General features: G+C 41.0%; 1 protein-coding gene across 5 annotated transcripts in view; it reads right to left on the bottom strand.

The window, feature by feature from the left end:
* The window catches only part of RIPOR2 (RHO family interacting cell polarization regulator 2), a 3,249,967-nt gene that overhangs the window by 1,498,510 nt on the left and 1,731,710 nt on the right, over window positions 1–19,747 (bottom strand). For all 5 annotated transcript variants that reach the window (XM_044067082.1, XM_044067086.1, XM_044067083.1 and 2 more), the window contains one exon: window positions 6,992–7,141. In XM_044067082.1, coding sequence (XP_043923017.1) covers window positions 6,992–7,141 — 150 coding nt within the window. The remainder of the gene's footprint in view (window positions 1–6,991; window positions 7,142–19,747) is intronic.

The following is a 19,747-nucleotide window of genomic DNA, read 5'->3' as shown; positions in this document are numbered from 1 at the left end:
ATGAGGCGACGCTCGGTGGTGGCAGTGAGGAGCCAGTCGTCCAGATAGGGAAACACCCGGAATCCTAGACATCTCAAGTGAGACGCTACCACTGCCATGCATTTGGTGAATACCCTGGGGGCTGAGGTGAGCCCAAAGGGCAGGGCTCGAAACTGAAAATGGCTGGCTCCCAGCCGGAAGCGCAGGTGATCTCTGGACAGTCTGGCCATCTTGATGTGGTAGTACGCGTCCTTGAGATCTATCGAGCACATCCAGTCGTCCTTCTGCAAAAATGAAAGGATCGACTGAAGCGTGACCATCCGGAACTATTCCTTCTTCACGAAGGTATTGAGATTGCGGAGATCCAAAATGGGTCTCCAGTCCCCTGTCTTTTTTGGAACTAAAAAGAACCTTGAGTAAGTTCCGGATCCTTTTTGGTCTGCCAGGACTGGCTGAATGACTCTTTTTGAGCAGCTTTGAAATTTCTATTGCTGCTGGGCCTCGCAGACGGGGTGGCACATCTGGAGACCTTCTTTGTTGGGGTGGAGTTGACAAAGGGGATTTTGTATCCTCTGGTTACAATGCTTTTTACCCAGGAGTCTGAGGTGAGAGTTAGCCAGGCCTGTGGGTATAAAGCCAAGCGACCCCCGACTGCCTCCAGAGCAGGACAGTCAGGCCCCCCACCATTCAGGAGTGCTGGAAAGGCTTACCAGGGATAGGATCCCTGTCGCCTTGGTTCTGCGGACCCCCTCTGCCGCCGGGGCGACGTCTTCCATGTCTGCCCCCCCCTCTGCCTCTGGGGGGGGGGGGTCACTCTGTGTGGCCTGGAAAGATCCCAGAGTTCTACGGAACCACATTTTTCCGCCTTGTTCTCTTTTGGGGTACGGTCTAAATGGAACGGAAAAACAGACTCCGACAGCAGACAGAGTCTTTCCTTCTTGCTCACACCGAGTTAATGTCTCTTTCACTTTGGGCCCAAAAAGAGTGGCACCATCAAAGGGGGCGTTGGCGAAGGAAGACTTGAAGGCTTCCGCAAATGAGCACAGCCGCATCCAGGATGGTCTTCGTAGAGCAATCGCTAAAGCTGCGGCTCTACTCGACCCTTCAGCCACATACGAGATGAGCCTCATGGACGAGTTCACTACGGAGGTAAGGGTGTTAAGCTGCGCTGTTACCTTATCTGAAACAGCAGCATCTGTGTTACCCTGGGAGGCATCTCCCAGCTCCTTGATGAGATCCCTCTGTAGATGTGTAAAATGTGTCAAATAGTTTAGCGAACACATGGAAAAAGTCGCTGAACTAAAAACGCGCTTCCCGTATCTGTCCATAGTCCTAGAATCCTTATTAGGAGGATGAACAGAAGAGGAAGACTCCAACATCTCCGTTTTAGTGGCTGCAGCCACCACCATAGCGTCAACCGGGACTCCTTTGGTGAGATAAGTCTTGTCCTGGGGAGCGGTAATAAATTTGCTTGGTTTTCGAGGGACCAGTTCCACTGTGTCCGGTGTCTCCCACGCCCTTCGAGCAATCAAATCCATTAACTCATCAAAGGGCGGAGTAACCCAGGAGGTAGAAGGTTGAGCACCAAAAGCCTTCAGCAACACTGACTCGTCCTCAGTGGGGGCTAGGGACTGCCAATCACCCCTCTGTTTTAATATCTCCAAGATGTCCGCAAATGAGACATCCTCGGAGGGGGATTTTGGGGACCCCTCTGACTCATCCAAGTCAGTGTCAGAAGTTAGAGATTCCTGTGGGGAATCTAAGTGCCTCCTCTTGCACAATCTTTTCCTTGGAACCTCATCGGAGTTGGATTCCGGTGAGGCCTCCGAGGAACAGGGGGCATCCTCTGGGAATGGCTGAGACAATAGTGCTCCACCCTTTGGATGTGTCGTGGGAACAGAAACAGAGAGCGGCTCCTTAAGGGAAGGAGAAGACGCATCCGATGAAGTGGTTGTCTGTGTAGACAAAACTTTCCTCATAAGGTCAAAACCCCCTGAACCTCGGGTCGAGGACTCCCCCGGTTCCAAAGAACATGGAAGAATCCAAGACACGGGGCCCATGGGTCTCAACCCAGAGGACGGAGCCGAGCAAATCTGCGCAGAGGCCCCGAGAGGGAGAGTATGCACTGAAAGGTCGGTACGACTCTCGGTCCCGGAACCAAGGAGAGATCGACTCCGCGACTCACCTATAGGTTCCGATGGAGTCGAGGTAAATGGTGTCGATCGTGCAATGGACGGTTTCAGCACCGAGGGCTCCACTATCATCGGCTCATCCTCTTCCAGCTCCGAAGACTGGATGGGTCTCGAAGGAGGACCTGTTGGAGATAATGGAAGGCCTTCTAGTTTCTACACCAATTGGGAGGAAACTGCAATCAATTTGGAAAGGGCCGTGTTCTCCATAAGTTTCTGCATGACACGATCCACATCAGTATCGGATAATGGTCTGGAAGATCGGGTCGAAGGGGCCGAAGATGGCACCGACCGAAGAATAGAAGGTGGCGGTAGTTCCGACACCAGTTCCAAGACCTGGGGCTCAGTGAGAGATAAAAGTTCAATGCTCGGCCCCGAAGTCTGTGGAACCGGCGAACGAACTTTAGAAGATGTACTTGGAGCCGATGACATGGGCTCAGACATCTTCGACCCCTTCGAGGACTTAGAAGCCTGGTCAGACTTGTCCAAGGCCTCCTTGAAAGCAGGCTTAAGAAGTCCCCTGTCTATAAGTTTCCTGCGTCTATCTGTCATGACCCTCCCACTGAAGGAATGGCAAATAGAGCAATCCTCTTGCAAGTGGAGAGGGCCAAGACAGTAGACGCAGGAAGTGTGGTTGTCAGTGATGGACATTTTCTGTCCACACTGACACCTTTTAAAACCAGACTTGGCTTTTTCAGACATAACAGCAAACTCACTGTAAAAAAGATAGAATTTAACACTAGCTAATATTAAGGGAAAAAATATAGCTATAGGTTATAGAAGGGTAGGCCCCAAAGGGAAACCTATAAAAAACTAACTACAATACACACACACACACACACTACAGTATCAGAAACTAAATTATCAAAAACTATAGAACTATAAAAGTATAAGAACTTAAGTATAAGAACTTTTGACAAAAAAAAGACTATCTTATCTGTCTAATAACAGTTTTCTCTGGTCCGAGCTCTCTGAACGATGTGACCCGTTGCAGCGGCAAACTAGATCCGAGTAATGGCAGGGAGGATTGTGGGATATAGCCTGGTCTCTAGCTTCTCTAAGATGCAGAGCTTTGCTATGCGGCCAACTCGGAGCCGAGGATCGGCTCCGAACCCGTGTGCAAGAACAAACGGCGAGATTGAACACTCTCACATGGAAGGCTAAGACTTGCTAATGGTGAACTAAGCAGAAACCGTTGAGCTCAGTCTAGAGAGCCAACTATCAGAGAGAGAGAGAGATATTCAGAAAAAAATTGTACAAACCATAGTGTGCAGGTACCATGCTATTTTTATTCTGAGAAATCCTGCACAAAGCCAGGATCTTTATTCAGGAAAAAACATCTATTCATAGGTTCATAGGTGTGTACAGGGCATCTATTCATAGGTTCATAGGTGTGTACTAGGCTAATGGCCCTGGAGCCTTTACAAGCCTAGCACAAAAAAACTGCCCAGGCACCATGCCACCCGGTGTTAGTTCACAGTCCCCCTAATCCAATACAGCAATTGGAATGATCCTGGGGTGAACTTTCGGTTACCCATCCACTCGTCAAGATTTCTCTTGATGAGGGCCAGCAAGGTGCTCTGCTTGACATGAATGGGAAGCTTATTCCAGAATATGGGCATCTTCCAGCATGTTCTGTTAAGTGTGGTTAATGAGGTTGTCATCGCTGGAGTGTGTGGCGCGAAGGGATTGGGATTTCTTTAGGTGTAGCATTTCAAGTAGAGCTGGGTCGGACATGGCTTTGTATGTCAAGCAGAGATCACCCCTAAGTAGACGATGAGAGTGAGAACAGCTGAAGTTTCTTGAGTCTGTGTATGACATGTGTTTAAGACCTAGGATCATTTTTGTGAGGCACTTTTCTGGCCTCTCCAGCTGTTGTAGGTGTCCGGTCAGGTACATGACAAACAGGGCTTTATATTCGACGATTGGTCTAATGAGGGATGAGAAGAGAGGGATGTTGACCTCTTTCTTCCTAGATGTGAAACCTTTGGTTGTAAGATGTGCCACGTAGAAGGTCCTTCTGAGCACAGTGGCAGTGTTGTGGTCGAAGGTGAGGTGGCTGTCGACTTGGGTGCCAGATCTCTTATGGCTCCTTCAGTGTTCATTGGGCTCTCATCAGTGTGGTAATCCATGGGAAATTTGCTTTTTTTCCCAAAGGAAATGATAATTCATTTTTTGGCGTTAAGCTTCAGGCCATGTTTCTAACACAAGTCATTGGTCTCAGACAGGCCCTTTTGTAGGATATCTGCATCATTTAGGGAATTGAGAAGGACTCCTAGCTTACAGTCATCGGCAAACTTGGTCAGCCAGAGTCCTTCTGTGTTGGCCTGGACTTCTGAGAAGAGGACCCAGGACAGAGCCCTGTGGGACTCTACTCGTGACTGGTTGACAGTCTGATTTGGAATCCGCAACTTTCACTCTGTGGGTCTTGTCTGTGAACCAATTTGCAGCCCACCTAGTGATGTAAAGATTGACGCCTACTTTGGTGAGTTCAGCAATGATACCCGAGTGGGGAATGGTATCAAAGGCCTTGACCAGGTCGAGGTAGGCTGTATGCAATGCCTTACCCTCATCCACAGCCTTGGTGACTGCCTTGAAGTCAACCAGGTTCAGCAGGCAGGCTATCTCCCTGACAAAGCCAAACTGTGTGGGGTCAAGAGTTTGGAGATTGCCTATATCTTTGTTAAGCAGGTCCATGATGATGTGGTCCAAAGCATTCATTTTGTATTATCCCAGTCAGGTGTCACAGAGCACTGTTGTGGCACTGCAACTACTCACCCACCAAAGGTAGAAATCACAGGAAAAATTACTTCAGATATGGACTACATTAAAGAGGCAGACAGGCTGTAGACCAGATCAAGGCCAAGATCCGTACACTTTTCTTACTAAGAAATGGTGGTGGTGGGGTATGTAAACTATAAATGGAAGATAGAAGAACTTACCAGATTACTGTATTTTCTAAAATTTTTATTCAAGCAGCAAATATTCAACAGTATTAGGCAAAACAAAATAGCCCTTTAAGCTACATACAGTGGGTATAAAAAGTGTATACAACCCTGTCAAAATGCCATGTTTTTGTGATATAAAAAAATAAGACCACAATAAAAGACTTCAAAACTTTTCCCATCTTTAATGCGACTTATAACCTGTACAATTCAATTAAAAAGCAAACAAATCTGTTGGGGGAAAAACAAAAAATAAACATACAATAAGCATGTTGCATAAGTGTGCACACCCTTAAACTAATACTTTGTTGAAGCACTTTTTGATTTAATTACAACATTCAGTCTTCTTGGGTAGAGTCCATCAGCATAGCACATTTTGACTTGGCAATATTTGTCTACTCTTCCTTACAAAAGCGCTCAATCTGTCAGATTGAGAGGGCATCTTTTGTGCACAGCTCTCTTCAGGTGTTGTGTTGAAAGGTGAAATTCCTCCATCTTCAGCTTTCTAGCAGACACCTGAAGGTTTTGGGCCAAAAGTGACTGGTATTTGAAACTGTTCCTAATTCCCTCCACTTTGTCTAAAGCCCCAGTTCCAGCTGGAGAAAAGCAACCCCAAAGCATGATACTGCCACCACCATGCTTCACCATGGGGACGGTGTTTTTTTGGTGATGCAAGTATTGTTTTTGCGCCAAACGCACCTTTTGGAATTGTGGCCAAAAAGTTCAATCCTGGTCTCATCAGACCATACCACAGTTTCTCACATGCTTTTGGGAGACTTGATGTATTGATTTGCTAAATTTTAGCTGGGCCTGGATGTTTTTCTGTGTAAGAAAAGACTTCTGTGTTGCATTCCTACCCCACAGTCCAGACATATGGAGAATATGGGACATTGTTGTCACATGTAGTACACAACCAGTACTGGCCAGAAATTCATGTAGCTCCTTTAGTGTTGCTGCAGGTCTCTTGGCAGCCTCCCTGATCAGTTTTTGTCTTTTCAGCAATTTTGGAGGGAAGTCCAGCTCTTTGCAATGTCACTGTTGTCACATATTTTCTCCACTTTTTGAGGACTGTCTTCTCTGTGTTCCATGGTATATCTGATGCTGTGGAATTTTTTTTGTACCCTTCTCCTGACTGATACCTTTCAACAATGAGATCCCTTTGATGCTTTGTAAGTCCTCTGCAAACCATGGCTTTTGCTGTAGCAGGCAACTGAGTAACTGTCAGGAAAATCCTACTAGGACAGCTTTATTTGGGGTTAATTAGTCTCTCTTTAATCGATGGCAGGTGTGTACCCAAGAAGACTGAATGCTGTAATTAAATCAAAAGGTGCTTCAACAAAGTATTAGTTTAAGGGTGTGCACACTTATGCAACTAGCTTATTGTACATTTTTTACTTTTTTATATTTATTCCCCTAACAGATTTGTTTTTCAATTGAATTGTACAGGTTTATAGGTCACATTAAAGGTGGGAAAAGTTTTGAAATTATTTATTGTGGTCTCATTTTTTATATAAAAAAAAACGTGGCATTTTAACAGGGGTGTGTACACTTTTTATATCCACTGTATCAGGCTTCAGCATTTTTGTCTTCCAACTCATACCCAACAACTAGACCAAGAACTACAATTGCTAAAACTTACAGGCACATCTAACACAGGGTCACAACCGTCAAAAGGAAGGAATAATCAAAGTCCACTTTCCATAATGTGTGAACATTATATTTAATAACTAAAGCAGAATGTCATTGCAATAACAGTGCATATGTGCGTTGGGGAGAAATAACAGATCTCTGTTGTGATATAAGAATTTGAGAACAAAAATTCTAAGATGTGTTGTAGTTAAACTATGCCACCGAGAAAGGAATTTGCTCTTCTCATACCTCTGTGTTCTCTTTGTAATTCTTGTTTATTTCTGCTAAGCTCTCCCTTGCTTTTCTGGTTAGAGGAGACATCTCAAAAGCTTGTTTCATTTTGCAGGCACCATCACGCAGTCGCCTCTGGATACAAAAAGCTTCATATAATTCATCAACCTAGTAAAGAGGAGAATACTAGTCAATAGTAGTACACAGCTTACAGGGTCATACATGCATTACATACTGTAAGCATATACACAAACAACGGTGCAAGTGCAGCCTCTCTGAATTTAGTTTGAATATATGGCATCACAACAAAATATCAAATAGCCCAATAATCCATATTCTAACATTCACACTGGAGCTGACCTGATCAAAGTATAAATAAAATATTTAAAAAATTATATATATATATATATATATATATATATATATATATATATATATATATATCTTCAAAATGTTTCCGGTTTGGATCATTGTCTCTGATTCTTGAAATAAGAAGGGGGCAGAGAGGAGAGTTGCAATGAACTATACTACTGCCTCATCAGCGCTAAGCTGAGATACATTTCTGACATTATTTATGAATGTATTAATTCAATTGATCTTGAGCAGATGTCAGAGGTATACAGTCACAAGTGGCTGTAACTGATGTTTTGTATACGTGTACATTTTATATACACATACAGGAGGGCATACTTCTCAACTGCTGATTTTTTTTTCCTTCATATTTGTGGTCTATTCATGAAAACATCTGTAGTTTTAAGGTAAAATGCTGTGGACTGTGGTCATTAAACAAAGACAAATGTGAGTTTCAGATTTCAAAACCTAAGACAGGGTATTTTAAAACTATGCATACTGTAAAAATGTACTGTCAAGATGTAAAAATGCTCTGTCTGTTCTACATCTTTGCACACAATCATTTTCATTTTTTATCATGTATATATCTACTATCACTGCTACTACACTCTATTGTTGCATACTTTATGTACTCATGTGGAGCGTTTCTCCCTGGGCCCCTCCACTGAAAAAGGACAGCTTGTCCAGTCGGAATTTCCTGGTAAACAAATATAAAATAAATTAAAAAAAAGTGACTTGCTCAGAGTTGCGCAATAGGCAAATCAAGCTAAAACGGCTTAAATCCTGTATCCTTGACTACAGAACAGCTTATTAAGTACTTAGAGCCTTAAACTTCTGGACTAACGGCCAAAACTTCCTTAACTTGCTCACTCTTTAGGAAATTACAGAAGATTGAAATCAGTCAATAATGCCACTGAGAGTTTCACAGTTCTTGTTGATCAAAAAATGCAGAATGCTGATGCAGCCGCTTTAGTAGTGTTGTTAAGTGACTTACCTTTTAGTGCCAGAAAACTATATTAAAGTACTTCCCATAATCAAAAGTACACGGTTTGAATTATTCCACATACATTTGCCCGCTTTGTGACTTTAGCAAGTCACTCTGACGGTGTTACTGGGTTCAGTGGGTTTATGTGATAAACAAATACATACAAGAAAATATTTTTGCCCCTTTTGTGGGTGTTGCCTCCCTACCTTATTTTTGTTTAAGTCTACAATTGTTGAGCAAAGAAATTAAGAGGTATTTTAGTCTGCTCATTGTAAAATCTGTGCCTTTCTGGCAAACTGTTGTGGATTGTAGCCATTAAATAATGACCAGCATGTGAGTTTCAGACATTGTATCTTTCAGAAAATGCATGCTAATGCAAACCTTGTTCTAGCAAGTATACAAACAGCAGTCTCAGTAGCTCAACAGGTAGCACACAGTTTTGGTGCTGGAAGATCAGATAGCAATGAGTTTTATTTTACCACCAGGTAGTTGAATACTGTAGAGTATTTTAAGGGGGTGCCGCACTTGAGTGCACTGGCCTCCAGATGAGATGTTAACCAAGGCCACATCTGCCTGAGTTGATGGTAACGTAGATGGATGTCAAAGATCCCACAGCACTTAATGAAAATGGGGGGTGGGTGCCCTAGCCAAATTTCCCCCAGTTGGTATAAATACCACCTCATGTTTCCCCTGAAAAGAGAGGGCACTGGAACTAACCTGATCAACAAAGTATAAATAAAATATTAAAAAATATATATGTTCAAAATGTGTTGCTGATTTTTTGGATCCTGTCTCTGATTCTTGAGACAAGAGGGCAGAGAGGAGAGTTGCAATGGACTACACTTAACTGCCTCATTAGTGCCAAGCTGAGATATATTTTGACCCATTATTTATGAATGTATTCATTCAACTGATCTTGAGCAGACGTCAGAGGTATACAGTCACAAGTGGCTGTAACTGATGGTTTGTATGTGTATATATTTTACATATACATACACACACTGGAGGGCATAGTTCTCAACTGTTGAATTTTTTCCTCACATTTGTGGTCTATTTATGAAATAATCTGTAGTTTTAAGGTAAAATGCTGTGGACTGTGGTCACTAAACAAAGACAAATGCAAGTTTCATATTTCAAAATCTTCAGAAAATGCACAAAACATGTTACACTATTGACTTTCCAAGTAAAAAAAAATATTTAAAATATTATCCTGATTCTGGGTCTTTGTCTTGGATTCTTGATCTAAAAGACTGGGAAGTCAAGGGGTGCAATGGTTTGCAATGTATGGTTCTCGCCGTGAGCGGAAATATGCTTTCAGGTCATTATTTACGCAGTTGTTCATTCATTTGATCACAAACCTTTGAAGTGTACACAGTCATACAACAGGCTATAATGGAGGGTCTCATCTCTGTGTGTATGTCTGACAGACAAAGAAAATGAATACTTGGTTCTTGCATCCCACAGTAGTTATGGTGCAAAGGAAAGGACTGATTGTAAATAAAGAGCATCATCATATCAGCCAAGTTATTTGAGAATGATTCTTGCTTTCCTTGTTTTCTTGACTAACATTGTGTTTATTATTTGGCTATGAATAAACTTGACATGATGTCTATGACTTTAATACTAATATTTTAATTATATATATATTTTTTTTATTTAGACCTTTTTTATGCAAGTGCACAAGTGTGAAATGTGCTGTGTTGAACTACAACAGTCTGGTACTTAGTAGAGATGAGTAATATGTTATGACCTGTTAATTGGCTCCCTCTGTAGTACAGGGTTTGATTACCTCAATTTTCATTTGTGTACCATGCGACTCTGACCACTTCACTAGACAGTATTCACGGGCTGAAAAGAGACACTTACATCGTGTGGGTTGTCAAGCTGTTACACACTGAATGTGTAGTTGTGACACTAAATGGGGTTACACATTTCTCTTTTGAATTTGTGTATCCTTCACATAGGCCATTAATTAGTGCTTCACTGTATGCTATTTGACTGTCAATCACAACACATCTTTTGCAGTTTAATGAGTTGACAGATGCATTTTAATGAATCTGAGTTTCAAACGAAGAAAAGTTTACTGCTGTGCATGCTGTTTTCAAGGTGAGACTTTTTTGTTTAGCAAATGCCCATCAGTGTTTGTGCTATAAAATTTTAAATAAAAGTTTTAAATTAAATCCATATCTCTGTGATCATTGTAAAGGCAAAGAAAATAGTATGCACACTGGATTTGAACAGCATTTATAGTAAATAGGAAGACAGTTCCTAGTAATGAAATGACTGCGCGTGTGTGTGTGGGGGGGGGGGTCCATTACTCTGCCTAGGGCCCTATTTGACCATGATCCAGCTCTGCATCTTCAAGTACAAGATGAAATATGTACTTCAGCCGTCAACTTTCGTTTTGACCTAATATTCAGACATTAATTGGTGCATGCCCTTATAAAAAAATGACACTACCTCATACTAATAATCAGTGTCACTAATTTGAACTTTTCTCAATCATTATGTATTTTGGTTAAGGTATGAAGAAAGACTACCATAAAAGGACACAGGATTGGTATAATTATAGTCTATTGAAAAGTACTAACCTAGTTATTAAAAAACAAAAAAATGCTGCAAGAGTCTCTCTCACATTCTCAAGGACAGTACAGATGCATAAATATTTATCCTTAACAGCAGATACTCATAAAATTGATACTTACAGCAGTCTTTATTAGATGCATACATGCATTACAGCAAGTAAAGTTTTCATATACTTTGACAAATGGCACAAAGACAAGATTGCCTCAGCTGTCATCAAAATTCAGGAACATACTTGGTCTTCTGGCAGGGTCAGATGGGAGAGAGAGGATGCAGTGGCCAATGGTCTGCTCTTCTATTAAGGGGGGATGGTGGGGAAAGATAGCTTCCTGTATTACCTTTGGAGGAGATCAGGAGTCTCACAGCCCAGCAACAGGCGTAAGGAGAATTAAAAGACATACTTTGCCTGGTGGGTAGATACACACACTAGGTTTACTGATGTCACTGCATATCACTCACCACGGCGATACAGATGCTGACTGACTACATCTAATAATAGCCATCATATCTCTGCTGCTCCCCATTGGGTTCTCTATCTCAGGCTATTATAATTAGGCTTCAAGGTTGACTTTCCAGAAAGAAGGATGGCTTGTTCAGCCACAAGATATATCTGGCATTGCTAATAAGATGCTATAGAGATACACTGGAAAACCAGAGGGACATATGGGGATCAGAAAAAAATGTCACTGGTGTGCTGAATATAAAATGGGAAATGAAATAAAACATGGCTAGATTTACAGCAGGGAAATGTTCCCCTGTATAACATGGTCAGATTACCCTGCAGGTAAACATTCTCTAGTACAAGATCAATGCTGGTCTTAAGCGAACACTCCAACAACCTTATTGCAAAGCTCTTTAAAAGATAAAGAGCACAACCCTGATTGATATTAAGGTTCATCCTCTGTGTACAAGCTCAACTGCCTCTTGCCAGAGCATCGAACCCTGCTTTAAGTTTCATAGTGCATATTTTCCAAAGAAACAACTTCTTAACTGCAAGCTTCCTGGTGTATGTAAAAGCTCAACTGCCTCAGGGTAGAGCCATCCACCCCTGCTTTAAGTTTGATAGTACATGTATGGGTCTTTTACTAAAGCAGTACTACAAGCACATTAGACTTTATAGCCCTCAGCATAACGCTAGTACCTCCGCACTTTGTTTAAACTGCCACACTCTCAACTAGCTCCTCATCCGCCGCCCATCTTCTATCCTGCTCTTTCCCCATTTGACCTTATTTGACTTTATTTTCATATTTGTTGTGCTCCCTTTTGCTTAGCTTCTCTTCCCCTTCACCCCCTTTTCCTAAGCCTTTTGTCCTTTATTTAATACGCATTTGGCTCTCTAACCCTCAAACATTCCATCTGACAGCATTTTATGCATATGCTCTGAGTGCATATTACCCTTAAGTAGCCAAGGTACTTACTGATTGTTTTTTCCCTTATTCTTCACGTCATGGTGGCTTATTTCCTTGATTTTGGTTGAATGTGCTTCGTTCACCCCCAAGTGACGCTCGGGCTCACTCCACTCACCTACCCTACCATTCCCACCCACCCCATGTTTTATTACATTTATACTCTTAGAGCCACTCCCACCATCAGCCACTTGTCTTCCTTCACTTTCTCCACCTTAATTCCTTTCAATACTGTCCTATCACTACCTGTCCTTATAGCATGGTGTCAATCATGTTCCTCCCTCTTCATCGCATAGTACTATTGTTCCCCATTACCTTAATCTTACTAACCCCAACACATGCCACAACAATAAATCCCCAATCTCTACCTCCTAAATCAAACTCTAACTTACTTAATATACCCCCACCACATAGCACCTACTCAGATATTTGCCAAAGCCTCTATCAAACTAATTCTACTCTTATTGCCAAAATTCACACTTTCCCCACATACTACATCAAACACTACATACCCAACACTTATTACTTCATTCCTCACTACATATCTTCTAAACTTTCCGATATTATTCTCCATCTCTCTCATATCCTTTCCACCGTTACCTGTTCAGGGGACATTCATTCCAATCGAAGTCCCTCTACCTCCTTCAACTCTGCAAATATAAATTACCCCAAAAGTAGTAAATCACTTCATATAACTACTCCAAACTTCCAAAGTATTTATAATAAAACCTCTTGAGTTGCATTACTGGCTCTCCCAAAATAAAACAGATATCCTAGCTGACACAGAAACTTGGTTGAAACCAACTATTCTTAACTCTGAGCTTCTCCCTCCAAACTTTACAAAACTTAGAATAGACTGAATAAAAAAAAAAAAAAGAGAGGGCATAGCCATCATATACCATAATACCCTCAACATATTTCAAGTCAAAGACCACATCTCTCAATTCCAAAATGCTGAAATCCTGATCTCCTTTCTAGAATTTAACTGCTCCAAAAATTCTGTATTATTGCCCTATACATCCCACCTGGTAATAATATTCCTTTTCTTGAAGATATACTATCTTGGACTCCCCAACACTATAAAAAATGAAACCATTATCCTCTGTGATGTGAATATTGAATGGGCTTCCACCTCTACCAAAAAGGCACCCTCTAGCATAAATCTGTTATCACTTTACCCAAATCATCAATACCACTACTGGATATAACAGTAAAACAAAAGGAGAATCTATCAGACTGGATTCTCTTATCAGATCCCTCCAAATTCATAGCTTCTGGAACCATGCCCAACTCCATTAGTGACCACCTCCCTGTATATACAATCAAAGCCTGTACTCCTATCCAAAATCATTATAATATCAAACCAGTTCAAAATCTTTCAAAATTTAATCCTAATACATTTAATAATAACCTGCAAAGCACTGACTGGAGTAGTCTCAAAACCCTTCCTTTAGATGACAATTTGCTCTTCTTTAATAATACTTTTCTAAACATATGCCCCAACTAGAATGAAAAGAACCAAAACTAATCATGTCCTCTGGCTAAGTAAAGCTACTAAAGAAATTATGAATAGGGACAAAACATGGAAACTGTGGCTTAAGACAAATAACACGTCTGACTTACTCCAGTATAAACAACTTCGTAACTAAGCTAAAATACTAATTTCCAAAGATAAACACCATTACTAATCACAAAGCTTTCTCGTCCTCTGTCAATCTCTTGAACCCTGGCACAAAACTCAACCTCTGTCCTTACCCTGACAAGTCTCCTGAACAAATAGCAAGAACTTTCAACTCCTACTTCATTGACATTATTGCCAATATTACAGCTACGTTTTCTCTACCTCTCCCTAATAATGCCATCTCTTCTCCTCCCTCTCCATCACAACTTACTCTACTTTGAGTTGTACATATGTTCCTGACTCTTTACTCCAACCCCCACCAAGTATCAACAGCACCCAACAGATTTCACAGATGCAATTTAATCTCCCTCCCATTCCTACTTCTCGCATCAGAAAACTCCTTCAGAAACTAAAGCGCTGTTCTAATTCTGCTGACAGAATTCCAGCCAAGTTCCTAAAAATTGCAGCAGACTCTGTGGCATAACCCATTAGCATTCTATAAATAGATTCTTCGAATCTCAAGAACCCTCCCTTTGGAAAAAAGCTATAATACTACCTCTTCACAAAGGTGGGTCCCTCAATTGACATTTCAAATTTCCATATCATTGCAATCCTTTCCCCCATCTCCAAATTCTAGAAAAATGTCCAAAAACAACTCAGACTTCCTTCTAAAGAATAAAATTCTCTCCCCCTCACAGTACGGCTTCCATACAGGACATTACCGCTTTTATATCTTCCGGCTTCCATACAGGACATTACCGCTCTTATATCTTTCCTAGACAGTCAACAAAGCCAGCGACTCTGGAAACATTGCATCAGCCCTGTTTTTGGACTCAAAGGCTTTTGATACCATCTCTCACCCTATCCCCCTCTCCCAACTTTCCAGTTTAGGTCTACCTTCCCAATCACTTATCTGGTTTAAAAGCTACCTCACTAACAGACAGCAATGCTGTCAAATGGCAGAATTCCATTTCCCCCTTTATTCACAACCCTACAGGTGTACCCCCAAGGCTCAATATTAGGCCCACTCTTGTTCATCATTTTCATTAATAATCTCCAAGTCACCCAAGCAAGGTTCCCTAGCCCAGTACACAGATGATTCCACTATAGTCTGCTCTGCTTACAACTCAAATATTTTAAAGCAACATACACAAGCCACATTCACTACTATGGAAACTTGGAGTCACATAAATCACCTTTCTTTAATCCCAAAAAGACCAAGCTTATAATATTCATTACCAAGAAAAATACTTCCATTAATAAAACCAACTTTGAAATACTCTCCCTCAACTCCACAAAAATTGAGTTAGTTGCCTCTACTAAACTGTTAGGGGTAATAATTGAGGAGAACCTTACATCTTGTCTTCACATTCAAAATACAAGACCTACAAACAACTTGGGTTTCTTTATAGACACAAGTTCCTCTCCCTCCCCCCCCCCGAAAAAAAAAAAAAACTACAGCACTATCTTACCTTCTTCCCTGTCTTATGGTGTTCCTTTACTAGCCAACCTGCAGTCCTCCCTGAAAACAAAATTAGAAACCTATTATAACAAGATCGCTGAATTTGCCACCAATAGTCACCACTCTACTCATCACTGCACTGCCCTAAAACAACTTCAGTGTGGCTTGAATTTCCCCATCACCTACTCTTCTTCAACTTACAACCACATATAAATATATAAGCCTCAAGACTGCCCTGCGCTTAGCTCCTAATTCTTCCTCAATAATCCTATTAGGCCTCTTCATTGTAAACATCAACATCTTCTCCAAAATCATAAACCCAAGCTGCCTGCAGGTCAACTATCATACTCTTGGAGCACAGCTAAACTCTGAAACAATCTACCTCCTATCTGCTTACAAAAAGCCATTCCAATTTTAAAACTGCACTACACAATCATCTTCTCTCCAAGTGGGCGTTTAATTGTTCCTCCATTCACTCTGGCATTACTTAAATCTACCAATATAACCCTAAACTTGTCTGCCACCACCTTTCTCCAATAGAGTTTTTCTTACATCAGTAGAACTTTTACTTTCTTTACCCCTCCTTACACCTCCACTTAGCTCCACTACCCTTTTCCTTTCCTCCCACCCCCTTTTTTTACCTTTCTTTTCTCTTCTGTTCACCCTTTCAGTTAATTCTTTTCCCTCTTCCACCTCTCTATTTTCTCTACTTACTCTTTCTCCCTTCCCTCCTTCCCCTACTGTTCTGCTAAGTAACTGCAGTTTGCCTTCAAACCATCTTCTACTATTTATTCATATTCTCACCTTGGCTGTTTTATTTATAGCCTTATTACCCTATACCTCTTTTGCAGCATATTACAGTCTCATTCTAATATGTTTTGTTCCGCACCACGTCTTGTTATTATTGTACCCCTGATTATGAAGATGATCAACCGTGTCAAAATTCGCAGCAGGTCTAGTTCATTCTATGTATATCTGTAATGAACATTCTAAGAAATTTTTTAAACTTTATTTAATTTCTGTAACTAATTTTCATGTATTAGTTTTGATTACTTTATGAAGCTTTTCTCCCCAGGCCTCCACTGAAAATGGGCTTTTTTGGCCCAGTGGACTTTCCCAATAAATGTATTTATTACTTATTTATTTAATTAGAATAAATAAATGTCAGTGACTCAACAGTAGAACTCACCCTTGATGCCAGGAAGATCAGGAACTGAGGTTTCCATCTCCACACCAGTTGCACTAATTCATTCTATTCTGTCAGTTTAGAACAGTACAACTAGGTGCTGCATTCTTGGGGGTAGTGTCTTTCAGATGAGACATTAAACTGAGGTCCTACCTGAATGAGTTAGTAATACTCAGGTGGATGTAAAAGATCTTGATGCACTTACAGAGTAAAGACTTCATTATTAAGTATTTAAAACAAATTTCTTACTTCACGTCCTTTTCAATTCTTTAATATGTTTGTTAACAAGGTAAGCCCAAGGGATACAAGTGCCTCTATTCAGGGGCAACCTAAGAGTACTGTCTGGTTAAGTGACTTCCTCAGAGTTGCACCGTAGGCAAACAGCAGTCCAAACCCTGTACCTCTGATTACACAAAACAGCTCATCAATACCACAGAGCAATTTTTATGTCCGCATTTTTCATTTTTACTTCATAATCTTCTATATACAATTTCCATGTAAAATGTTATTTCCCTCAAATTGTCATCATTGGTCCATTTATTATTTTTAATGCCTTCCGTTCTAAACTCTCCATAGACAGATAAGAATTTCTACACTTTTTATCTACGACAGTCATTTCTTCCTTCAAAGAATAGAACCATACTGTACAAGGAAAGTACAAGCTGCCATTTGGTCCTCTGTTTATACTTTCACCAAGCATTAAATGTTGGATGCTATTTTCCGGACTAGGGCAGGCTTTGCCAGGGCTATCTTGCATGGGTTTGTAGAAGGCTGTTCTGTGTCTTCTTCCTCCCAGGCGGCTTCTTGAGCTTTTGTACTCTCCCTTAGGTAAAGGGTACTGCACAGTCATATGTACGGACATACTACAGTTGTGTAAAATCTTACTATAACTGTAGATGTCCTCCTCTTCACTATTGCAGTATTCTTTATACAAGGGATCTCCTGCCATGCACAGCGCAATGTCCTACCAGTATACCAAAGCCTTCAGTTCTTATAGGTACTGTACTTCACAGGTACGCTCCCCACACAAGGCATAGAACAGAAAAGTGACGTACAGACACACACAACAGAACCCCCCCCCCCCCCCCAGGAGGAACAGGCCACCACCACCAGGGATAAAGGAAAACATGTGCACCCAGAAGGAAAAATGAAGGAGGACCCCTCAGCCAGAACAGAAATACATGGCAAGGACGGGGGGGGGGGGGGACCAAACACTGCAACAGTAAAGAGGAGGATATAAAGAAGTTATGTTCTTACCATAAAGTTCCATGTGAGTTGCCCATCTCGCTAGTCATTCTTACTGATGGAATTAGTGCAACAGAGCAAACACCAACTGTACCACGGCTATGAAGTTTATTGAAAAAATACAGGTAAGCTCTTTCAGGGATGCACCACTTCATCAGACAACTTACAAAAACACTTCATTCCTTATATAGTATTGGCAGAACACGATATCAATTAAGTCTTAAAGATGCAATGTTAAAACTTCTAATATATGAGAAATCTAATATATCCATATAACTGGTTCGACAATCAATGAGTATTAAAACTCAAATTGTATACATGAATCATGTTTCCTCATAATATAATAATATTACTGAAACCATATTTATATTTTACAGCAGCTGTTTTATTTGTTGGTAGAGGACTTCTGTGTTTTTGTATTCTTACTGATGGGTTTGGAGTTGATTCTCTCCTCCGACTCGGCCATTTTCAAAAGCTCGAGGTCTCCAGCTAGCTCGAGGCTAATAACGTATCCCATGATGCACTAGTGCTCCAACTCAGATCTTGTTTGCCTCTAAGAAAAAGAGTAGACTACAACTAAAAAACTATATACATATATGAATCTGTGGAACAAGCAACTGAAAAAGGTCACGTAAAAAGGGTGTCCAAACAGAAAAAGGACTAGATCCCCTAGAAGTCACAGGCTAGGGGTTGGAGGGAGGGACACAAGAATTTAATAGCGAGATGGGCAACTCACATGAACATTATGGTAAGAATAACTTCTTTATGTGAAGTTTTCCTATCTCGCATTCATTCTTAGTGATGGGACAGCGCCTCTAGCACCATTATTTCTAGGTGGCTCACGGGAGTATATTCCTCAGCACATTGGACCCAAAGGATTCCCTGCCCCTGGAGGCCGTATCCACTTTGTAATGAGTAATAAAGGTATGTGGAGTTGCCCATGTTGCTGATGCACAAATGGTATCTATAGGCATTCTGGCATGAAAGGCTGAAGAAGTGGCAATTGCTCTAGTTGAATGAGCCTTTATTTTACTTGGAAGTTCTTTATTCAGTGAATTATAAGTAAAGGAAATACAGTCTGGACAGAGTAGTTTTTATCGGTGTACCTTTTTTAACATCTGAAAAAGACACAAAGTTGATCTGACCTCCTAAATTCCTTTGTTCTATGTAAATAGAAAAGTAACTGTCTACACATCAAGTTGGTGTAGCATGTAGTCTGCCTTAGTGCCATACTTGGGGAAAAATACTGGTAACTCAATGGTCTGATTTAAGTTGGACTTTGAACAGACGTTTGGTAGGAAAGATGGATTAGTACGCAGAGAAACCCTTATCATTATGAAACACTACATATGGGGGTTTGATTGACAATGCTTGCAGTTCTGATACCCTTATGGCTGAGGGTGATGGCCACTAAGAAGATGGTCTTCCAAGTTAAACATTTAAAATGACATAGTGACACCAGCTCTCAAAGGGTGGAAGAATTATTCTTGATAAGACAAAACTGAGATTCCATGGTGGTAGTGGAGATTTTATTGGTGTCCTTAAGAGATAAGTGCCCTTTAGAAATGCTTTGTACAATCTACGTGACATATTTTATCCATTTTCACCTAGAAATGTGAAATTGCTGCTAGTTGCACTCTGATAGTAGCAGCTGTTGCACCTTCTTCAAAAAGCTTTGTTAGGAATTCTAGGACAGAAGAAAGAGATGCAAAAAAAGGTCAATCTTATTCGGTAGGGCCCAAAGAGAGATTTTTTTCCATCTCCCAAGATACAATTTTCTCATAGAGATTTTATGGGAAGATAACAAAATGTGTCTAGTGGACGATGAAAGATTTTGTAACCCGGCTATGTTTGGAAACTGAGCAGCCAAACTGTCAACTGGAGGGATTTGAGACAGGGGTGAACTCCTGAAGAATGCATCAGAAGATCCGGCAC

The sequence above is a fragment of the Protopterus annectens genome, chromosome 3.part1 (genome assembly GCF_019279795.1).
Source record: "Protopterus annectens isolate FY-2018-M chromosome 3.part1, PAN1.0, whole genome shotgun sequence".
Lineage (NCBI taxonomy): Eukaryota > Metazoa > Chordata > Ceratodontiformes > Protopteridae > Protopterus > Protopterus annectens.
The sequence above is the reverse complement of the archived record's forward strand: the minus strand, read 5'-3'. Positions and strand labels throughout refer to the sequence as shown.